At 39.0% G+C, this 25,347-nt stretch overlaps 1 protein-coding gene across 3 annotated transcripts in view; it reads right to left on the reverse strand.

The window, feature by feature from the left end:
• The window catches only part of si:ch211-51h4.2, a 91,405-nt gene that overhangs the window by 2,367 nt on the left and 63,691 nt on the right, over positions 1–25,347 (reverse strand). For all 3 annotated transcript variants that reach the window (XM_034882328.1, XM_034882327.1, XM_034882326.1), the window contains 6 exons: positions 20,731–20,880; positions 7,829–7,871; positions 6,033–6,147; positions 4,249–4,351; positions 2,160–2,229; positions 1,917–2,020 (listed from right to left, as the gene is read on the reverse strand). In XM_034882328.1, coding sequence (XP_034738219.1) covers positions 1,917–2,020; positions 2,160–2,229; positions 4,249–4,351; positions 6,033–6,147; positions 7,829–7,871; positions 20,731–20,880 — 585 coding nt within the window. The remainder of the gene's footprint in view (positions 1–1,916; positions 2,021–2,159; positions 2,230–4,248; positions 4,352–6,032; positions 6,148–7,828; positions 7,872–20,730; positions 20,881–25,347) is intronic.

Here is a 25,347-nt window from a genome sequence, read left to right on the forward strand (position 1 = left end):
AAAGGGAAGTTTGGGGTCCCCTGCTGGAGCTGCTGCCCCCGCGACCCGATACCGGATAAGCGGTCGAAGATGGATGGTACTGTTGTTGCGCTTATGTTTTTCTTTTTCTTTTTAAAGGTATATTATTATTAAATAATAATGTATATTTTAGTTTACTGGATGAACTGCAGGTTTGTATTTCTTCTCACATTATTATCCTTGATGCTTTGGCAATATTAGAATTAAATAAGCCAATAAGCCAATAAAGAAATTTGAATTGAAAATTTCAAAGAGACAGAATAGGAGAGAGAGAGGGACAGAAAGAGATAGAAAGGGAAAGAGGGCGAGAGATAGAGATAGACAGGCAGAGAGAGAGAGAGAGAGAGAGAGAGAGAGAGAGAGAGAGAGATGTGACTTCCGTTGAACCTCACTGACCGAGCTGTTCATCCACACATTCAAACTCACAGAACTTTATTTTCAATTATTGTGGCAATCTAGTGACCTACCAAATACCTAAAGTTGACTTTCATAAAATGAAATTTTGTATAAAAATGATCCACAAGACATCTCGAATATTTCCATTCGATGGAGGAAAACTGAATGTTAGGGAGTTTGGATCAAAACAGTGTCAAGAGGAGTTGCAGGAGTCTAGTTTCTCTCAGAAAACTTGAATTACAACATGCTGAAAGGTAATTTTGGATTTTTTGTCCAACAGCACCAGTAACAAATTGCTATTGGCTATGGGCGTTAGCCAATAGTAAAATTAGAAAATAGTGGAAAAAAAATAATTTTGGAATCATAAAGAAGTCTATATTCCGTAAACCCAAGTTAAGCTCAACTCAAACAAATAAAGAAGGACCCCTTGAATGCAGAAAGGTTGCTTCAAATGCAAATCATGCTCAAATGAAGGCTTTCAAATTATATTTATATAATATAGTATATACAATAATTATAGCTGGCCTTAGTGGAAAATGTAATACAGTATATGCAGTTATTATAGCTAGCATAGGTGGAAAATGTAATATAGTATATACAATAATTTTTGCTGGCCTTAGTGGAAAATGTAATATAGTATATACAGTAAAGCTCAAACCAAAGGAACATAACAAAGGACTGCAAAATATGAAGTTAATATCTAATTGTGATTATTTTGACTGATATTGCGATTTGATTCACAATATTGGAGAGAATGATCATTTTTGTATAAATATTCTCATTTTCATTGAAATATACAAATAAAAAATGATTATAGTGGGATTTTTGCGAGAATCTGTCCCAAACAAAGATAGTGACTTTAATCTGGAGGTTAGGATTTGTAGGCTGGGACACCTCTGCAGCATCACAATACTTCACTCAAAATGGTTTGACACATATTTTGCTTTTAACTAAATATTGCATTTTTTCAAAGTCGCCTGACCTCTTCAAAATCCAGCAGCAGTAAAAGCTGTTTAAACACACTGTTTATTAGCACTTCTTCAGGTGACTCCACACGGCAGTAAGCATGATCGGTCCACATGCAGTAAAAGTAAAAGTTACCTTATTTGACAGATATCTATGCATTTACCTGTTATTTCTGATAATTTGATAAAGAAAAATGTATATTAGGCATGAGTACATCAAAACCCCATTTAACAAAACTAGTTAAAAACAGTGACATTAACATTTAAAACCAGGAGAGTCTGTTACAGCCTGACTCTGGAGATGAAACTGAGTTTAGCTCTCATATTTAAGTATATTATCTGCCTGTTTAACGGCTGTTTGGTAAATTATTTTTAAACACATTTAGAGAGGATCTGAATTGCTATTTATTTATTCTCAATGACTATCATTTTGGTGCTGGGGATTTTCCTTAGGGTTTGGCTAAAACCCCTTTGGGGACGACAAAGATTCCTCTATGCAGGAATAAAGCCTGACGTTGAAAAAACAGAGGGACTCACTGGAATCTATCTTCTCTGGACTCTCTCAGCATGATGAAGACAAACAGTCCAACTTCAGTGTTCAGGGAGAACGAAACAACTTTGTCCAACATGACAATAAAACCCTGAAGAGAGAGAAGCAAAAACAACGGTGATTGGCACTTCTTCATCATCAATCTCTTCTCTTCTTTAACCATCACTATTAGTGTGTATGTGTGTGGGTGTGTGTGTGTGTGTGTGTGTGTGTGTGTGTGTGTAATTTACCTTGGGATCACACATTGACACGGTAAAGATGACAAGGAATGCAAGCAGTGACATGAATCCTTGAGCAATGCTGGAAGAAAGACAAGAAAAGAAGAAGAAGAAGAAGAAGAAGAAGAAGAAGAAGAAGCATTGATTCAACTTAAGAGTTTGAGGTAAATCCTGCGTCACAAAACAGAGGAACAAATCTTCCTTAATTTGAAGGTGGAATAATAATGTACTATCGTTTTAATAATGCGACAGGAAGACCAAGTTCAAATTCAGCTTAAAAGGGTTTTTTCAACCAGGAACGAAACAAGCTACAATGTTAGTTAATAAGGAAATTGTGCTCGTAAAGGGCTCGTTTTGCCATTGACAGGCTCAGATTATTACTCTAAGTGTCTGACAGTGTTACAGAAAGGATTTCTTACTAGGGTGACCTTTCCGTTTAAGAGTTGCGTCCTTTTTTAAACATAAAAACATCTGCAAAATTGCGTTGGCTAAACCCGACTCCATGTAATTAAACAGTAAATTTAGCATCATAAAATACACTTCATTCAAAGTCAAAAGAAACTAAACAAAACTATGAAAAGCCGTTTTTGGTTGTCTTTCCACTTTCCAACTATCACAACTCTAGCACTGGTTAAAATAAAAATAAAAAAACTGACCGATTTACGTGTGAAAATATGTTGGCTCTAAACACACTAAAAGTATTGAATTTTTAATGGAATTTGGTGAGTTTAGTGATAGAAATCTCAGAGATGTTTCTGGTTAAACAAAAAGGTCTTAAGAGGCGTTTAAAAAGGCCTATTTGTGTTGGGATACTTTTGTAATGTTGTCAGACACTTAGAATGCTAATAATATGAGATAAAAACATAATGATAACCTTAGCCAAAAAAAAAAAAAAAAAAGAACGTTAGGATTACATTGCAACCCGGTCTGTGGCTGCCGGGGACAGCGTTCACGCTTAATACTGGACCAATTTCTCATCAGTCACTTAAACACAAATACATAGGAAAATGGGGTCTGCCATTTTCACAGGGGACAGATACTGCAGAGGCCACTTTCACAAAGCACTTACTGATGTAATTAGATTTCAAACATATTGTGTGTCTTGGAGACACATGTTTTTACACCATATCAACATCTGGCTTGAATGTGTCTCAAATGTCACCTCAAGTAAGACTCTCAAACCACCTCCTGTGGTGTCATTTTAACATGACACTACATGACATAATAACATTCCGTTTTGAATGTTATTAGTTACCTTTGTGCTTTGTGTACTGTATTCCATTCGGATTTGTCTCTCCCAATGGCCTGCTCTAGGGAATACTGACTCTCGGACATGACTCACTTACACTTAAATTGAATGCAGCATCATCAATGTCATTACTCCAACCTGTGCTTTTACTGCTGATGTCTGCTGTTAAAAAAGCTTGTTTTATACTTTTTATATTATAGTAAAGTAAAACGTAAACTAAAACAAAAAATAGTCTGTTAAAAAAGTTTAATGCTAAAGCTATAGTGCATAGTTTCGGTCTCCCCCTTGAGGAATTCTAAGAAACAACAAAACTGTCAGCGCATCCACATGAAAAAAAGCCTTCCGTGATTGCCCCGACTCCTCGTCCATGCAGTTGCTAGTAGCCAAGGAGGACACACAGGATTAAAGAACACCATGGAATGGAAAGTTGCCGGGCAACCCAACCTTCTGAACACAGCAATAACGAGAAATACAGAGAGAGTTGTGTGGAGCTGAGAGTCTTAATCAGCATTGTAGTACCTCATTTGTCAATGGCTTGAATGTAGCGGCCGTTCATTAATATCAAAAAGTTACGCATTAAACCGAAGATTAAACATATATTTTGTATGTATATGTAGATATATACTTTGAGACATTATAACTGTCCCTAACAAAAACTAAAAATGCTGTAAAAAAACAAAAGTAATATAAACCTTTCTTTAAAAAACTAGCAAAGCACTCTGACGGCTAAAGTAAAAGGTAATTGAAAAGTTAAAACTCAAAAATAATTTAAACTATTATAACCTCGTTGTGGAGGTGAGAGCATAAACTGCTGCTGTGACATGTGAGCACTAACATTGATTCACTCCTCACCCTCTTGCCGAGCAGATGTGCTCTTTATTGGGCAGGTTTCGCTCCCAGGCTTTAGACAGCCACTCCAGTCTGCTGCTCCACACTGAGCTCACCAGACCATCAACTGAAAGAAGCACAACTAGTCAGTCAATACAACACACTTCATGCTTAAAGGAATCGTTCAACATTCTGGCAAATACAAATTCTCGCTTAGAGTTACAGTATATGTTAGAAGATGTAATCAATTAACACATTTAACACACGTTGTTTTCACGGATGCATTTCCTTGTATTCCCAGCATTGAACACTTGTTGGCCTGCCACCAGTTTCTCTTCACTGACAAGCAAAGAAAACAGTCTACACCCTCCTACGACCGCGATGGCTGGAGCTGATTGGACGGCTGGCTGCTCCAGGATTTCAAAGGCAAGGCAAGGCAGCTTTATTTGTATAGCACATTTCAGAAACAGGGCAAATCAAAGTGCTTTAATTAAAACTGATTAGAAGAAAATTTAAAAACAGGTAAAATATGAGAAAAAAAGTTACAATGCAGTATAAGAAATTAAACATTAAAGAGCAGTAAAAAACAGCTAAAATTACAAAAGCAGTTAACAATACGTCTTCAGTATAAGAAACGAACCGTTATTTAAAGAAAGGCAACATCAAAAAGAAAGGTCTTTAGCCTTGATTTAAAAGAACTGAGTTGTGGCGGACCTAGAGTTTTCTGGGAGTATGTTCCGGATGTGTGGAGCATAAAAACTGAACGCAGCTTCCCCCCGTTTAGGTCTGACTCTGGAGACAGATAGCAGACCTGTCCCAGATGACCTGTGAGGTCTGGGTGGTTACTAGTGAAGCAGCAGACCATAAATGTATTTTGGCCCTAAACCGTGTAGTGATTTATAAACCAGCAAATGTATTTTGGAGTCTATTCTTTGAGGCACTGGAACCAAGTGTGAAGACTTCAGATCTTAATCGGTCGGAATACGATAGCTTATTTTCTGAAAATAGTTTTTTGAAAAAAACTTGTTTCTGAAAACATTTAAAGCGAGGACATAGGCTATGCAGTTGCTTAATCTGTCTTCATTTTATACAGATAACGGTCCACCTACAGGATTCTTATCAGTCTACGAGAGGCAGCGAGCCGGCTGAATTCAACTTTATACAAATGAAGAGCGGGTGACTCGCAGCCCTGCTTCTTCAAAATCCCCTTGGTCGCACTTGGTCGGGACTCCTTCCGCCATTTTTTGATGCTCTGGGTATACGTTTAACTGAATGCAATAGAACAATGCATCATATTATATTTAGCGTCACTGCGCTTTGCCATGTAACAACTCCCTAGGGGGTGTGCCCCCCACTTTGGGAACCCCTTGGGCTTTCTTTGTGTTGGCCTTATAAACTGCGGGTAAATTTATGAGGACTATGGTTAACCTTTTCTCAGATCTCTGCAGGGTAAATCCAGACAGCTAGCTAGACTATCTGTCCAATCTGAGTTTTCTATTGCTACTAAAACAACATTTCTACGTACACGTTCCACCGAAACAAGTTTCTTCCCGAGGATTTTGCAGAGGCCCCGTGGCTCGTACTTTACTTGCTTAGCACCGCCCAAGGCAATTGTGATTGGTTTAATCCAATGCCAATAAACCAGAGCATGTTCTTCCTCCCATCCCAGAATGGTGTGTGGAGTTCATCTACAGTGCCGCGGTGGAGTAAGGTCTGGCTATGCGAGACTACTGTGGTTGACACATCAAGTGTACATTAATGCTAACAGAGTGAATGACTAAATCACATTCAAGCAGGAGTAAACTTACTGGTGTGTTTCATGGCAGATCCCATTACCAGGAAGGACACAGTGACGCTGATGGCTATAAACACCTGGATCAGCTCAGCCACCCAGGAGTACGCCTTGTAACGTTCATTAATAATCTACATGGGTTAGTGAGGTGGGTGATGGATGTTGGTGGATGTTAAAAATGAGGACACAAACAAGGCAGAAGAAGGGAACATATTGCAGATATTAAACCTTGTTTTGAAATAAAAAGGCACACTCAGTTTTTCTTGGGGGTGTTATAAGTGAAACATTTTACCCGCTACGCTGTGAACCTATAGGCTACATTTACATTTACGTTTTGGTTTTAAAGCAGAGTTTTGAGCCAAAAGCAATCTCAGTTTCCAAAGCATTTTTAGCTCCAGTTTTTAGCTAATTGCTTTTACACACCCAAACTGCATATCTCATGATCAAGATTCTCGTATACATGACCCAATCAGGTGGCAACAGTGTGGGTGTTGGCCCACACAAAAGGTCTCTGTTTGCGGCCATTGAGACAGCAACACAACCCCGCAGATTCCAAACCAAAACGGGTCAGTTTTGAGAAAGTCTCTAGTTTAAGGGGCTTTGAAATGCCAGAGCAGTTTGAACGTAGCAAAAGATATTCGTTTCTAAACCAAATTGTAGCAATGCAAATGCAGCTTTAGTATGTTGAAATGCATTCTAAAACACAGATGACACCATTTACATGTTAGCTGAGGGACCTGCTTTCATCACTCTCTAATCTAGTCTTCCATTATGCAGGTCATTGTTCTGACCAAAGAGTTTCATTTTTTCACTGATTAGCACCCTCTTTTCAAGTTGTGCTAATCAGTGAAATCCCCAGAATGAAAACCTCCAGAATGCTTCAAGTGTAATTTCATGAAAAGACACAATTAACTTGGGTTCCCTTACTAATAGTTAAAGCTAGAGGTTGCTTTTGTAGTGTATCTGTGTCAGCACCAAGCTCCTGTCTGTGACTCAGGTTGATGAGATTTTTTTTAAAGAATTGACCTAGTGCAGCTTTATTCTCCTGAGTTATATTTCCTTTAAAGAGTTCAAGCCAGGCCAGCTCCATTGTGCCATCTCTGGCTACCGATTAGTTTTTTCAGGCAGGTCCAGCCAGCCACCACAGCTAATTGCTGCATGTTTCAATTAACGGTTGTTAGGTTGGTAGGCACACTGCTTCCTGTGTAATTGGATCCAAACACAGGCTGAACACATGCTGCTTCTCTTGACGTCACCACAAACCATTAACTAGCCCTGCATGTGCTCTAGGAGCCCGTATAGGCCTTTACCCACATACAAACTATACTGGATTGTGGCTGTTTATTAAGTACTCACACACTTTCAGTGTTACAGAGATTCTACGTGCAAAATTCTATATCATTTTATATATGTATAACATAATATGTCTAATATTACATATATACAGCAGATGTGTGTGATTTGATTGTCTTTCTGTTTTTCAGTTAGCCTTAAAGAGGAAGTGGAAAAACTAAACAATGATGCACATCTTTCAGAGTCACTGCAGATTGTGATATAAGAAAGAAAAAAAACTAAGCTGAACTGTTCCGCGAGGCTCCAAAAACACTTTGTTTGCACGAAACAAAATACATCCTCACAGCACCAATTCATTCAAAAGTGAGATACGAAGCTTCATTTAACTCTTTATTTAATTATTTAAAAACAGATCAAAAGAGTTGACAGGAATAATGTAAATTATAGGCACTTCAGTATGTATATCTTCCTTCTCTACCTCACCAAAACAAACACACAAACGGAGTGTGGCGTCCTTACCTTAGTTAATGGTATGGTTGCAATCTCTCCTGCTCTCTCAGACCTGAAGGGAAAAACACAGATAACATAACGTTTTATCTGAAGGTTACAGAGGAGGCTTTGGAACAGTAAAGTGCTCAGTGGAGTGCCACTGAGTGGCTTCTCCTCCCTCATCAATAACTTCTGATTAAGCAAATTGTTACCCAAGGAAAACCTGATGTTCAGCAGCTTCAATACCACTTCATCTGCACCAGGGATTCCAGGGAAGTGAAGAAGAGTTTGGTTGTAACATCAGTAGATCCACATACACACAAATGTTGGAAATACACTTAGGGACTTTGGAGATCTTTAGTCAAAAAAAGACTAAAGATCCCAACTTTGCCAACAGTGCATTTTTCTATAACCTTCCAAAATGATTGGGAAAAGAGGCTGTACCCTCCCCACAATTTATTGTTGCCTTCAGTACTGGTTTGTGCTTGGCAAAGATACTCTTTTTTTTTTTTTACAATAACAATATACGTGACTTAACCTCTGCATTCTCATCTTACACATCACACTTAAAACTGGTATCCCATAGTTGGGATTCAGCATGCAGTCCAGAACCATTCTTTTTTGATTGTATGTCTTTCAAAAAACAGTTTGAAGGCAAAATCCATATCCAAGACACCACATGGCTTGTCTTTATAGGGTACCAGCAACTTCTCCAACGCTCTCTGGACTCCTCCTAATTTTGGAGCGTCAATAAAAAAATCTTTTCTTTATCGTTTCCTCACTAGACAGGGAGTGAGACTCTTAGGTTTTTTGTGCAGCCAGCTAGAGTATCCATATTTTTGTACGTACCTTGTTGTGTGCCATTTTGTGAACCTGTGGGTGTTCACAAGAGCTTAAATCGCTTGTTGTTCACAATAGGTCTACCTGTGACTGTGGTGGTAGGGTCAGGTGTGGGGCATCATGGGGGTGGGGGATGGTGCGATTTTTTTTGGGGTCAGAGTCATCTGCTAGCAAGGGGGGCATAGACTGAGAGCTACATGGAAAAAAGGCACCAAAAAGCCACTGTGAAATTAAGCTGTTTTCATTCATGAAAACAGCTAAATTTCCAAAGAACCCAATTTTAGTAAGCCCCCACCCCCTAGACTATAAAACAGTGACCCTCCACTCAACAGAAAATAAAAAGACATGACCCTCATCTATTTTCCTCCGGTCATCCATACCATAAAACGGTCCCTTAGCAGAGGTAATTTCCAAATATGCGTTTTAGTTGCTGCTTTACTCATCTCCAAAGACCCGCCCCTGCTGCTGCTGGAGTTTATTAATATTGAACATGTTGCGCGTTGAAATTGCCCCAAATTTGACACAAAGCAAGCAATTGGAGAAATGTAAATCGACTGCAGTTACAGTATATGGTGCGTTTCAAAACGCTCAAAGACGACTCAAAAGGCCTCCAGCAATACACCCGCCAAGTGTGAAGTAGATCAGATGACAGGTTCTCGGGTGTGTGAAGGACAAATAGACAGACATGCCTTGCTTTATAGTTAGATATCAGTAACCATAATATTATAAAGAGCTACCCTCTACTTTAATTCATCTCCATTAAGAGGCATTGAAATAGAGCCTCGCTCTCTCTTTTTCTCTCGTAGCTGGCCAGCTCCCAGCCTACAGAGGGATCTCCTGGGGAGATACAAGAATACTATAGAAGTGGAAATATTGTCCTAAATATTAAATGAGGCACAAATGGTTGTAAAACATATTGCAGGTCAGGGCTAAACCTATGAATCAGTGTTTCCATTTTCAACTCTAATTTTGGCCATTTGTCTACTGCTGTTGTAAAGTGCTGTTTCTTTCATTAGTTTTTTCTTCCTTCTGCTTTCCTTTGCCGCCCAGCTAACAGAACTGAGAACTTAACTTTAAAAGCCCCCTGCCTGGAACAATTGAAATACGTAATACATTTAGAAAACACTGTGGATCAAACATTGTGTATGTTAAACATGTTCCACAGCCACTGTGTGTGCTGGTGGCGCAAAAGGGCCAAATAAATATGACCATTTTACACACACAAAGGACAATTGTCCATCAAAAAATTCATCCATCCATCTTTGTCCGCTTATCCAGTGTCGGGTTGCGGGGAGGGGGATCCCAAGGCCAGGTTGGAGATGTAATCCCGCCACATAGTCCTGGGTCTTCCCGAGGCCTCCTTCCAGCTGGACGTGCCTGGAACACCTCCCTACGGAAGCACCCAGAGGACATCCTTCACAGATGCCCAAACCACCTCAACGGTCTCCTTTTGACACGAAGGTGCATCTAATTGGTAGCACAGGTTAATCTGCAACATTCATTCTTAACATCAATAACAGCATCCATTTCATCACCAACCACTTTGTCAACATCTCTGATGTCCTCAACACAAAGTCAACCGACTAGATGATAAATAACCAACCAAGAAATAAAGTAGCCACAATTTGAAATTTGACTCCTCCTCTGGCCCGTGTTAAAGAGGGAAATGGCAGCAGGTATAAATGAGTATGTATACCTGCTGCTCCTGACCTGTGGACATCTGAGACGGCAGCCCAAGGTCAAGAACTGAAGTTCAGAAAATAAGGGTTGAAAAGAGCATTTGCTTTCCAAATTATAAAATAAAAATGTAAATACCTCCATGGGAATCGTTAAAGTATTTCAAACAATCTGTCTATGCAACAGGTCTGACAATGTGGACTCCGGACTAAGTTTACTGCAGTTTTGGACATGATGTTAAGGTTATTGTACCAACAGAGAAGGTCAGGACAGGTTTCATATAAGATCTGTATCAGCACAGAATCATAAGGGACTTGTCAAGCTGAAACTTAGACAGTTTCCTTAGCCGTTGCTGGCCTGTTTTTTGCAAAAAGCTTTGGAGTGGAACGTAAATTGAAGCTAGTTATCCACTATCGTCCCAAGATAAACATTTCTATAGTTTTCAGCAGAGCCTACAGTCTGTCCCAAGTTTGTGTCTAATATCAAAGTCCTTAGTTTTCTGCACATTTAGGTGAAGGAATGCATTGCCCTGTCAATCATTTTGCATTTTCACTACTTAAAAAGGACAACTCAAATATTTTTTAATGCAGCACTGTTTTATTCATCAGAAGATCATTCATTTTTTGAGGATGTTGTTTCTGGACAGGTCAGTGCTCAGACAAATGTCTCGAGCCATCCCTCCAAGATTTGAGTAGCCTTCCCTCTCCTCCTTAGAAAATAAAAGATGATTAGCATTAGGTAAAGGCATTAGATATGAGGAAAATATCTAATTGCATTTATTTTCAACTGATGTTGCGATTGCGACATAATTCCCAATATTGGAAGGAATGCTCATGTTGGATTGTTATTCTAATTTCCATAAAAACAACTATACAATTTAAAATTGTTAGAGTGTAATTTTTGCAAGGATCTGTACAAATTTCACTGCTTTGCTGCTTGTTATATTTTTTGTGTCTGTCAACTTTGAATGAAGTGTATCTTACAATGCTAAAATGACTATTTACATGGAGTCTGGTGGGTTTAGCAAGCGCAATTATGTGGAGGTTTTTATGTTTAAAAAGGATCTTACTCTTTAACAGAAAGGTTGACCTCCTTACAAATCATTTTTATAATGTTGTCAGACACAGAATAATAATCTGATCCACAACAATTTTAAAATGATTAAACTTTGAATGAACAATGAGGCCCACAGCAGTATTGGCGGGGCTTTCCAGACTGAGTCAAGCAGCGACTAAAATGCAAAATAATTTGGAAATGACCTCTGCTAAGTTTAGGCCTATTTCTTCTTCTTTTTTTAAGATAATCTGTCAATGGCAAAACAAGCACTTTTGTGAACATTGTAGCTTGTTTCGCCGCTGCCAACTGCAGCGTTCTCGCATAATACTGAACCAGTGCCAAAGATTGTTGTTGCTACCAGTCGCTTAGACACAAAAACATAGGAAAATAGGTTGAAAAAACCCCAAATTACCCTTTTAGTAGCAACTAGCCTTGCGCTCGGTCTGTCAATCATTATAAATTCCACAGGGCTGCTCAAAATATTCTCCTCCTGATCTGCACTACCCTTCCAAATAGTTCCTGTTTGAATTGTCCCATTGCAATGTTTTTGAATCATTGGCTGATATCAAAACAAAAACATATTCTTTTTTACTTTTCACTGATCATATTTTAATTATTTTCTTTTGAAATGTTTTTAATTGATTTATTGCAATTTTCACAATATATCAGATATTCCGTTCGCTATATGGAGCTTGCGTACCACCAGTGGTACTTGTACTATAATATGAGAACCAGTGGTCTAGTTCTTTTTGCGATTTTAATACATTTGCAATTAATTGTGCAAAAAGCATAGAAAAAAATGTCAATTCAAAACAGGCAGTGAATTGCTGTTTAAAACAAATGGGTAATAATTAGACACATACTTTTAGATTATGTGGTGGTATTTCAGTGGAGGGGGGTGGAACCGTTTGGGTGGAGCTCCTGTTTGTCTCACTTGGCTCTCCAGTCCAGTTATTGAACAGGGTTTTTCTTTTACTCTTCTCCTGGCCCTTTAGCTCCGAGTATAGGCTCTTAAAGCTTGCTTTATCTTCCACTCTTTGCTCAGCCTGTCTGCACCTCCTCTGCTCCTTTTCCAGATCCCTCGGAGTTAATCCAGGCAATGTGATTGGCTCCTCGTCCACCATCATCACCTTCTTCCACTCGAGCCTCGCTTTCTTCAATTCCTCCTGTTTTTGTTTCTCGAGGGCCTTTTGCCGATTCATCCTCCTTTTCTCCTCCTCCATCTGTTTGATCTCCTGCCTCCTCCTCTCCTCCTCATATCTCTGTTTCTGACTTTGCAATCTTTCAGTCTCTTTGTCTTTCTCCTCTTTTTCCCTCATGTCCTTCTGAAGCGCTCTCGCTCTGCGCTCCATCTCAATGTTCCTCAACTCTCTAAATAGCTCTTTCCTTCTCTCCTCTGGAGTCCATTTCCTGAAACTCTTAAGAATCTCCATTTCATTCTGGAGTTGACTTTGTTGTCTTGACATGATGTTTTTTCTCTCTGTGTTCTCATGCAGGTTGGTATGCTTTGAGTCTGTCTCTAATTGAGGTTTTTGGTAAATTAATGACACCACATATACTACATATGTATATCTCTGTATATAATTCTAGAAGTAGAAGAGTAAAGGAATTATGGAATATTTCTATCACTCCTCTGGTTCTAGAATGCTCCGAGTTCCAGTGTCTATATTTCCAATATAGTCCAGTCATTTTAAGCCAAAATGTAGGTCAAACTTGAACAAATTGCAACAGAAGCAAACTCAACTGATTTTGTATCCTGATCATGTCCTGAGTAAGGAAGAAAAGCCCTGAAGAATCCCATTAGCTGAAAGTTTAGAAAAATACCCAAATATTGTCTATTCACACACCTATTCATTATTTTCCTCATGTGAATAGGGTACACACTTTAACCTTTACCATGAAAATTACTGCGTTGATTACTTACACCAGGACAAACAAAACATGAATTACACAATTACATGCAAACGGTGCATAATCTAATTATGTATGTGCTAATTCACATAAATACCAACATGTTGAATCTTGTTGACATATAACAGTAAAAGATTAATTAATTAATAAATAGAGGCAGGAAGAAGTACTTCAAACTAGCCTTTATTAATTATTATTGTAGAGATGGAAAACAGGACCTGCCTTTGTCTTCTGAATTCTCCTTACCCTTGTCTCCTGTTCTTCCCTCAGACTCATCCCCCAGAAACAGTCCCATGGACCTAGCCCCATAATGTTCTTCCACCTGTTGCTGTACTTTGATGGCAGATGTCTTTCCTGGGGCAAGGTGCTAACTCGCTTGTTTGTTCGTGCCTCATGCTAAGATGCCCCACCTGACACCTGTATTTATCTAAATGCCCGGAATGAAAGCATGCAACGCTCCTCCTCTTCCATCCTGATGAACAAGGTTACAGCTCTGACAGGAGTCGACACACTCACAGAAGTGTGTGGTGTGTGTGTATTGTCTAACCTTGATGCTGAAAGTACAAGGGGTACTCTGCTGTCAAAAGAATGGGTCACATTTATTTTAAATTGCATTTATCCACTGGTTCTAGACTGCTTTTGAATTTTTCCTGTGGGGGGGCTAGAGTACTCCAGCCACGGTCTGACGGTCTCCCGGCACTTTAGGGAAAACCTACAGTTCTCTTGTTGTGTCTCCATGTTTTCATATTAGTAAAACTAAAGATTGTTTTGTTATGGCATTTTTTTGATTGGTTGAACCGACAAAGACAAAATAAAATAGGCTACTGTAATTTTTTTTTTTTAGAGTGAAGGGAGGATACTGATGTTGGTATAACACAAACTGACGGAGGCTAAATTTACATTGCTACATTTTGGTTTAAAAACAAATATCTTGTGCCACGTTTACACCTCGCATTCACACTGCTCTGGCATTTCAGAGCCCCTAAACCGCAGACTTTCTGAAAAATCTTCTTACCCTGCTTTGGTTTGGAATCTGCGGGGTTGTGTTGCAGTCTCATTTAAAATGACAATTCACTGATCATAGTTTAAGTATTTTCTTTTGAAATATTAAATCATATCTTATTATGTTTTTAAATTGTTTATTTCAATTTATTTCCACCCACATACCACTAGAGGGAGCTTGTTTACCACCAGACCACCAAATAAAAAACCAGACCACTTTTTTGTCTTTGGTCTTTCCATCAAGTATTTTCTGTAGCTTGAAAGTCTCTTTATCATATTGTGGAACATTCTTTGGCCTGTACTTTAACATATTCATAAAAATAAGCTTAGTCATTGCAGCCTGTTCCCTCCCTGTGTCTAAGTTAGTGAAGTTAGTGATTTCCTTTTATCTGCCACAGCCTTGATCCACTCATCCTACCAGATTCAATGATATCTCTTGCCACAGATGACGCATGGCTTTCAGTTGAAAGAACACCATTTGAGGCAACATTCTTTGCTGTCATCAGTGTTTCCATGGCAACATATAACAAAAATGTTTGAAGTCAATTATAGTTTCAAAAAAATAAATTAATGGTTAATTGTGCAATTCATATTCTTTGCTGTTGTCAGTCGCAGTATTCAACTTAATTTAGGTTTTTAGATTAGCAGATTAAAATCTACTTCACAGTTCATGTGCACATATATGTACTATGTACTGTATGTACATATATGTACACTCACCGGCCACTTTATTAGGTACCCCATGCTAGTAACGGGTTGGACCCCCTTTTGCCTTCAGAACTGCCTCAATTCTTCGTGGCATAGATTCAACAAGGTGCTGGAAGCATTCCTCAGGGAGTTTGGTCCATATTGACATGATGGCATCACACAGTTGCCGCAGATTTGCACATCCATGATGCGAATCTCCCGTTCCACCACATCCCAAAGATGCTCTATTGGATTGAGATCTGGTGACTGTGGAGGCCATTTGAGTACAGCGAACTCATTGTCATGTTCAAGAAACCAGTCTGTGATGATTCCAGCTTTATGACATGGCGCATTATCCTGCTGAAAGTAGCCATCAGAAGTTGGGTACATTATGGTCATAAAGGGATGGACACGGTCAGCAAACAACACTCAGGTAGGCTGTGGCGTTGCAACGATGCTCAATTGGTACCAAGGGGCCCAAAGAGTCCCAAGAAAATATAATATATAATAATCTCCTCTGACTTCTGGCATCAACAAGGCATTTCCGCCCACAGAACTGCCGCTCACTGGATGTTTTTTCTTTTTCGGACCATTCTGTGTAAACCCTAGAGATGGTTGTGCGTGAAAATCCCAGTAGATTAGCAGTTTCTGAAATACTCAGACCAGCCCTTCTGGCACCAACAATCATGCCACGTTCAAAGTCAATCAAATCACCTTTCTTCCCCATACTGATGCTCGGTTTGAACTGCAGGAGATTCTCTTGACCATGTCTACATGCCTAAATGCACTGAGTTGCCGCCATGTGATTGGCTGCTTAGAAATTAAGTGTTAACGAGCAGTTGGACAGGTGTACCTAATAAAGTGGCCGGTGAGTGTATGTATGTATGTATGTATGTGTGTATGTTTACACACATCCATCCATATATATGTACATATATACACATACAGTATATTTGTATTTAATATATACTGCATATATTTGTTAAGACATTTTTTCAAGCTTTTGTGGCCTTTAATCAATGGGATAGCTTGAGGCAGGAAAGGGGAGTAAGAGGGGGGACGACATGCAACAAAGAGCAGCGGGTTGGATTCGAAACCTGAGGACTCAGCCCTACTGGGTGAGCTAGAAGTTGCCCCAGTGTGCTTAAGTCTAGTCATCTCTAGACGTCATTTCCGATGACTTGTGTTCAGTGTTGGAAGAAGTCTTTAGATCCTTTACTCAAAGCGTAACTGTTGCCAAAATGCAACCTGGGGTCTTTTTGTGAATGTCCCCAAGTCAAACTTTAAAATTAGAACGGAAGCACCACTTTTAAGATTTTGGGTCAAATGGCCTTTTTAATGGGAGTGCTAGGGGCACTTCTATGATCACATCATAATCCCTATTTTTATAACACGACAAACACTGAAAACCCTGAAATATTGCTCAAAGTATCACCAGGGCCTCTACACATGAACGCATTGAGAACATTGTTTGTGTACATAGAGTTTACTGAAAAGAAAGTTTTTGAACGACTCACTTTAGCTGTTTGTTTTTCCAGTTAATGCCATCTCACAAACACAAAAAATGTTCTCAATGCTCGAGTTCATGTGTAAATGTGCTGTATTTATATAGCGCTTTTCCAGTCTTAACAACTGCTCAAAGCGCTTTTACATCTACAGGAAACATTCACCATTCACACACATTCATACACTGTGGCCGGGGCTGCCGTACAAGGTGCCACCTGCTCATCAGATAAACACGCACACACATTCACGCTCCGATGCGCAGCACCGGGGGCAACTCGGGGTTCAGTGTCTTGCCCAAGGACACTTCGACAATGACTGCAGGGGCGGGGACCGAACCACCAACCTTCCAATTGGCAGGCAACCGCTCTACCACTGAGCCACAGCCGCCCCCGTGTAGAGGTGACAATTTGAGCAAAGTTTCAGGGTTTTAAAAATAGGGATTTTTATGAGATCAAAGAGCCCCTAGCACTCCCATTCTAAAGGCCATTCAACCCTAAACAAAAATACGATGAATCTTAAAAGTGGCGCTTCCATCCTAACTATGCTTTTAATCAAAAGTTTGACTCAGGGACATTCACAAAAAGACCCTAGGTTACATTTTGGCAAGAGTTACGCTTTTGGCGTTTACGTTGCGCAAAGTACTAATACCCCACTTTAAAAATACTTTTTTACAAGTAAAAGTCCTGCATTAAAAATGTTACTTAAATAAAAGTATGTATCATCGGGAAAATATACTTGAAGTATTAAAAGTAAAAGTACTCAATGCAGAAAAATCTTCCCAACTGGCAACGATCAAATTGGCTAATCGGCTACTCATTTCAGATCTCAATTTGTAAAGTAACTAGTAACTAAAGCTGTCAGATGAATGTAGTTGAGCAAGAAGTACAATACTTTTCTATGAAATGTAGGGGAGTAGAAGTAGAAAAATACACAAAAACAAAAGACTCAAGTAAAGTACCTCCAATTCGTACTTAAGTACAGTTCTTGAGTCTGAGTTATTACTAGATGTAATTACCAAGTGTCTTTTTTTAAAGGTTATCCAAAATCCTTGCAGATCAATGTACATCATCAACATCATCAAGGCATTTGCTAGGACATACAGTATGTTGTGTGAACCTCCTGGTGACCCCATCTACTCCCTCAGCATATTAGCATCCAGCTCAGCTCTACCTCACTCTCAGGAGCACAGTCTGTTCGAAATCTGGGCATCGTGATGGATAACCAACTAACTTTCACTTAACATGTAGTAGGTGTCAATCAATCATGTCGCTTCACACTATACAATCTACTGCCAATGTAGGGCTGGGTATCATTTGAAAATATTTGTGACTTTGATATTGGTTCCTAAACAATTCTTTTTTCGATAACAATCTTCGAAAACAAAAAGAAATTACAACACTAAGAACAGACCTTTTTATTGATTTTTCAGCTCATACTACGTGATCCCTGTCATAGTGTAACCTAGACTTTTTCCTGCATGTCTCTGCAACGTGTAACGTTAGACAGCCAATCACCAGCATTATTAGATCATGGTAGAACATGCAATTCAATTGCGTATTTAGTGGTCTGCCTCCGAAGAACAAGCTGGAAGAAAAACGTGTCCCAATTTATTGGCATTTCTTTAAACCAAATACAATCGCCATGGGCAGCGATAAGAGCCTACTGCAAAATATTTTTTTTTTTGGTGGAACGTGTACATTCAAAAATTGTTTCAGTTGTGCAACAGAAAACTCAGATTGGACAGACAATCTAGCTAGTTCTCTGTATTTGCCGTGCAGAGATCTGGCCCAAAAGAGTGACATCTAGCAAAATTTCCGACGACAGCAATCCAGGAAGTGGAACGTATGGATATAGACTACTTAATACATAACGTTGACAGTCAAATTATAAATCAACATTGAAATGCATATTTAATGATCTGCCTCCAAATAACAAGCTGCGCTGCAGCTTTTAGGTCAGTACATTCAAAAACCTCAATAGAAGCTTTGAATGCCTTAGTTTCTCGAAGGTTTCTGCTTGATTTTTTGTGGCATGGATTGTACCTCATTTCTACGTTGCTTTGGACAAACACGTCTGCCACATGAATATGTAAATTACTGAAACAAACCCCAACTCTACTCTTAAACATGTAAGCATAACTAAAATGTGGTTCCCATTTTTACCTAGAACAGTTCATCATTTTTTTCAGATTGAAATTCAACCATTAGTGCAACTATTTTTCTTGTTTCTCTTGTACTGATCATTGTGCCCCTGTTGCTCCATATAAAAAAGACCCAGTAAGTGGCATTTAATAATCAGTCTGTGTTAATTATACATTGTTAAGTTTCAATTCATTTTAATTGAATTAACTTGGTCTATGAAAGCTGAAACGTTGTTACTGTCCCCTTTATCATATCCTTACATTGTTTTAAATGCACATTGCTGATCTAAAAGACTCAACAGATGAGGCGAAACGCTACCCTGTGCTTCTTAGACAGGCACAACACAATAGATAAAATCCACAAGGGGGCATTGTTGATCTATGAAAGCCACAGCTCTGCCAAGCAGGGAGAGCAGAGTACCTGTCGCTGAGGTTGTCTTAGCCATGTGGGTCACAAGAGCCCTGCTTTTTAAATAGATGAACGATGAACAGTGACGGGTAGAGGGGAGAAATAAAACAGAAATAAAAATGTATGCCAAGCAATCAGAATGAAAAATGGTTGTTCTGCAAATCAGTGGAATGAAGGAGGATTTAATGGAAAGGGAGGGTCTGAGTCAGGAAGCTATTACAATTCAAAGACGTTTTGGCATAAAAAGGGCTCGGTACATATGAATGTTATTTTTTAATTTGTCATTCTACCTCAGCGAACAAGACACTTTGAAATAGTAGCTTTGATAGGCTGTGGCTCTATTTTTTCCCCCTAAAGTACATATCCAGCTACAGTTCATCCATGATTGAGTCGGTCTCTCCATCCTGCACAACAATTTTAAACTCCAGAACAATTGAGTAAGTAGACCTTGAGTTGAGATTGTCTGTCAGCTGCTGTGTACAAGGTCAATAATAAACCGTCAACGTTAATAAAACAAGCAGTTTTATAGTTTTGCATCTAGTTTCAACCAAGGATTTTGGCAAATAATTCCCATTTGTGACAGAAAATTCAAATTTTGTAGCAACTGAAAAATGATAAAAGAGGCTAAATCAGTTGTAAGGGTTCTAGTGGTCTTAGGACTTTACATTGAGTAACAAAACCCTGTTACTTTCAGTTTCGTGCACAACCCAACATCAATGCTTCGGTTTGGTCCCAAGATCATGTAAGGGCTTGTTCTTATCAGCCGCAGAGTGACCTCTGGAGCATTTACTCCGTTATTCTGGTCCATTTGATCAGGTTATAGCAGTGCCCAGCCGTGCTGCACTGCACCGAGACATTTACAGTTAAGTCTTGGCCTTCAATCAATAATATGCTGGGGACTATTAAAGCTAAGTAAAAATGTATTTCAAAATGACTACCGGAGAAGACCCCAAAAAACTTTTACACAGAGATGAAGACGGAAAAAGCAGTTATTTCCCTGACGATAGCAGAGGGAAAGCTGTACTCTGGACTGATTTCATATTTATATATATGCCTTCTGACAGGGAAAATGTAGCAATTTCCCATTGGATTTAATCAATCAATCAATCAATCTATTATATCAAAGATCACAGACATGTCCGCCATGGTACAGTTAAATGGATTCAGATTTTTTAGACTCAAACCACAAGCGATAACCCTGGTTCATCTAATGTCTGCTGATACAAAATTGAATCAACTGTAAAAAAAAATGTCCACTACAGGGCAGCCTACTGTCCCACTACAGGAGTTTAGCCCGGATTTTCCACTTGCTGACAGTTTTTTTGAGCTTCTCAACAAAAGCTGCATGTCGAGGCGAATCGGCATTGGCTCGCGATGTGTAAACTGTTCGAAAACACGAGAGAAGAGGCCTTGCTGGTGCCTTGCAGACACATTCCAGATATCTACATTAGCAGTCTAAATATCTGGAAATGGAAGCTACAGCCAATGAGGGAACAAGACAAGGCCTTAGGAGGAAGGAACTCTATCTGATCTTTCTTTTTCTTTTTTGTTTTATAGAAGCACTAACAACGTAGAACTCTCAGACATCCAAAAATCCTGCCTCTTGTATGGTAATACTACAAAAGTAGGTCTGTGGCCAATTGATTGTTGGATTTGATGTAAGGCACAAAACAGGACAAGAGATAATTCAGAGTAAAGACTTACTCTTCTAATGAGATGTTGGAGTACAGGAGACGGGAGGCGGAGGAATGAGGACTAGACAGGTTGCTGGGGCCGGGCTGGGTTGTCGTCTCAGCTGCCAGCCGCTTTTCTGTCATCGACGTCTGGGGCACGATTTCCAGCACTGCCCAGCACCTGACACACACACAAATACACACACCACACACACACACACACACACAGAAAGTTGGTAGTTGATAGATGCAAATTAGTATTCAACGAATAACATTGAATTCATTGAAGCACATATACCTTCACTTACACTGACTAATTTAACAAGAAATGAATGTCTTCCCAACATCTATTCTTTCTACATCAGGAAGTTTTTGTCACAACAGCTCAAATAAGACATATGTTGATCAAATTCACAGCACTTCTAAACACTAGTATATATATTCTAAAGCTACTAATGTTACTGCTGTAACACATTTTGGAAAAATGTATTTGTTTCGAAATCGATATGATCTTGTTTTCCTTGGGATATGTGAAGTTCACTATAAAGCTGAGCCTTCAAAGAGGTCTTAAATGGTTATTGGCTACTTTCTTGCTTAAAAGGGCAAGAATTGGACAGGCTTTAACAACACACATAGCAATTTAGTTTTCTGGCAACAAATGATTTGATAGAGCATGTTATATATATACACACACACACACACACACACACACACACACACACACACACACACACACACACACACACACACACACACACACACACGGACACAACCGGTCAAAAGTTTGGGGTCACTTAAAAATTTCCGTACCCCTCCATTATGGACAGAATACCAGCTGATCTGAGTGGGTGGCTGATCCTCAATGCAATATCTACTGAGATTGCCCATTATCATTAACCATTCATCCAAGGCACTGGCTTCTTGGTATTTGCCGCTACGCAAGTTCAGGTATCGGAGTCAGTTTGCAAACTTCAGAATTTTGATCCAGCCTTACCACACACAAAGTGAAAAAGCTCTGACACACCCACTGTATATCACCTGCTCAGAACCAGCAGACAGACAAAGTTAGCAACTTGCAACATAGTGGAACGTTAAGTAGCTTAACAAACAGACATTTTTAAGTAGGTGGAGACCAAAAACATAGCAAAAAGGAGAGTGAATATTGGACTTACGTTGACCTGATTCTTTTTAAGAAGGTTTTACACCAAGGAATGTACCAAGTGTAGAAAAGGTGGAGTAGGCTTGTCTTTGAAAAATGCTTAAAAAGTAGCATTTTCAAACTGCGATGGGAATAACGGTGTTATAAATAATGGTGTTACTAACGGCGTTAATTTTTTTTAGTAACAAGTAATCTAATTGATTACTCTTCCCATCTTAATAACATCGTTACCGTTATTGCCAAAAACTGTGGCACGTTACTGAAATTGAAGCAGTTTTTTTTCATAACACCAACAAGATCTCTGAGCCAAGAGGCAAAGACTTTTTTTTACTGTTCTTCCATGGTTAGTGGGCGGTGCGTAAACAAGACAAGCGCATAAATGCTAACGATTGGCTGAGGTTGAGTAAAATTTCATGGTAAGCCAATCAGAGATAGAGTTGGGTGGGTGTTTGAAAGCACACATAGTCAGACACACAACGAACAACACGAAAGAGTCAATGAGAAACAGGTATGGCGAGCCCAAATGAGGGGCATTAAATATCAAAAGTTTGAAAACATATATTGTGTTATTTGTATCCATCCACTATATAAACATGATATCTACATACATGGCATTTGATTGGAGGCTAGTCTCACTTTGTCCCACAGCAGCATTAAAATAGTTTAGAATTGTGTATATTGTTTCTATTAATAATATATTGTACTAAGTGTCCATTTTATTATAATATTCAGGTTTCTCATACATAGTTGAAGATGCACATGTGTTTTAAGTTCTGTTACAGAGAGGTGGAGGTGGGGTCAAATTGGAGCAGTTAAAAACGTACTTGAAAGGCATTAGTTAGATTTTGTAGTAACTACCTACCTTTATAATTTGAAACTGAGTAATACATTGTTTACTAGTAACTGCAACTTGCCCAACACTGTTCTCGAATAAGACTAATGCTGGTAAAACACTTAGTGAGAATTGCTTATTGTAAGACAGCAAAATTTAACTTTTGAGGAACATAAATAACGTCAGCAAGGTAAATGATTTATTCATATATGCTTCCTAGATTAAGAGGAGCTACACCTTCTACACAGGAGTCTGGTGGTTCTGAGGGGATTTCAGTTTACTTCTAGGACTTTCCAAGAGACTGTATAATGTTGGAGGCATCAGAGATGCTCACAATTCTCTGAGCTAGAGTCCAAGTAAAGTCTCAAGTCTCTTGTGGTTCCTATGAGTTTTGTATCAACTGCTTTCCATCCCAGCTGCTCAGAACAGTATGTGTGTGTGTATATATATATATATATATATATATATATATATATATATATATATATATATATATATATATATATATATATATATACAATTGCAGCCAGCAGGACGTAAAGTAGTACCACAAGTTTGGCCAACATTTACCTTCTCATATAAGCTAGTGAACGGTCGGAGATAACTTCCCATAGGTCATAGCTAAAGCAAGACTCAAGTTAACCTTGTTAACAATTCTGAGCTAAACACGTTTACTAACCCATTACCAGGTTTCCAGGTGCCTGAATCCTTCATCTTGATATCACACATTTTGCATTCAGTGCTTCTTTTGTGTCAAACAATATTTGACAAAACCCCTACTCAAAAAGCGTTATTACAAAATTTCATTTCAAACATTTATTTACTATTTCAATCATGTATAACTTAACACTTTGTTAAATTCATTTCAGGCACCAAAACAGATTTGAGAACTTTCACAAAGCCAACACCAACTTTTGAGCTTTAGCGCCAAATTATCTCTTTACACATTGATCCAGTAAAATTGGGCGCTGAGTTTGTTCTGAACATTTTGATATGAAACACATGGGGATCAATTATATGCGAACACCTTAAAAAGGTAAATTAAGATCATATGTGAAAATGCCCTTAGACCTTTAAAGCCAAGGCTTATGATGAATGGCAAGCTGCTTCCGGTGTGGTAGACATGTTTGTTGTACTCCCTCACATGTGTGGAAGGGAATCAGACGTTTCCTAAAAATAAATATAGTTCCTGAGTCCCACTCCTCAAATCCAAGTCAAATCTGAAGTCCTCTGAGGATGAGTCTCACAAGTCAAGTCCGAAGTCACTGTGTATGCAACTTATATGTGACTCGAGTCCTAGTCTCAAACTCCAGATCCGACCAGCGTATGGCAGTCTAACTTCCAAGCATGGTTTCTCTTCTTCACTTATCAAAGAATGACTCTGTCTCCAAGACTGACACTGAAATAAGTTTTAATATTGTTAACGACATTTAGCAAAGGGCCACTGGTCGGAGCTTTTCAGGCACCTCAGCCTTGCTGATTTTAAAGGCTTACAAATACAGCACCATGAATTAATTACACATTGATCAGTAAGACTGAGCCATACTGAGCTGAAATAAAGCATGACCTTAGTTGTGAAAGAATGCTGAATCACAAAACATGCTCAATTAAGGGAAATCTTTGGAAACTGACAATGTCTCACTTTTGCGATATTTGGCATTGGAAACAATTTCCTTGTGTATTAGGTGTACACCATCGCTCAGTGCTGCATGTCTGCTGGGTTGTGCTCCCTGCTGAAGGGAGGAATTTCAATAGAAAACCTATTTGGAAATTCACATAACTGTGGATGTAAAATTTTAACTGTTTAGCTTTATTTGTCAGAAGTCAATTATCCACATTAAACACATGGGAGATTGTTTTATAAACTATTGTTTCCAAGGCCAAGAATAAAGGTACAATCTCATCTACAGCAGATTAACACTGCATCATATACATATGATATTGTTAACTGCTATGTCAAATGTGTATTTATTAGCAGCTCATATATGTGTTTAAGTAAAGACGATCATGTCTGACTAGCAGTCCCAAATAGGCCCCCAACAGGGATTCCCCCTGGATCGTCAAAGTGTTTAAGTCAGGTGGAAATCAGCCTGGTAATCCTTTGGGGTTCAGCTAGTCTTTGAAGGTTTTCTATAAACAAAGGTGGGGAACTGAGGATGAATCACAAGTTCTTTGTTTGAAACCAAAGGCCATAAAGTTAGGCTGCAGGGAGAGAGAGAAAGCAAGTCATGGACAAGTACGTTTTCTCCTCCCTCTGCGGCACTGGCTGCTGGTCTCTTTGAATCGGCAGTGCAGAGTGCAGCTCTGAGAGATTTATCCATTCATTTGTTGTGGCTACGCTCGAATGCACCCAACAACACACCATTTCTATTTTATTCTACTAGTCTTTCACTCTGCTGGGTGGCTCAACAGAATTATGTCCCCAACGATAATTATCAATCAAAATGATGGTCTAAAAAATGGAGGCAGAGGAAATTGCTTACCAGGACGTCAAGCAGGAACAGGACCCAAAAAAAGTAGTGGGATAAGAGAGAGAGAGAGCGGTGTGGGAAAGCAAGGTGGGAGAGGGGATTTGCATTGTGCAGCATAAGCTATGATTATTTCAATCAACGTCTGTGTCAGACGTCAAGCCTTTTAAAGAAAAATTATGTCAATTC

Source organism: Etheostoma cragini, chromosome 9, assembly GCF_013103735.1.
Source record: "Etheostoma cragini isolate CJK2018 chromosome 9, CSU_Ecrag_1.0, whole genome shotgun sequence".
Classification (NCBI taxonomy): domain Eukaryota; kingdom Metazoa; phylum Chordata; class Actinopteri; order Perciformes; family Percidae; genus Etheostoma; species Etheostoma cragini.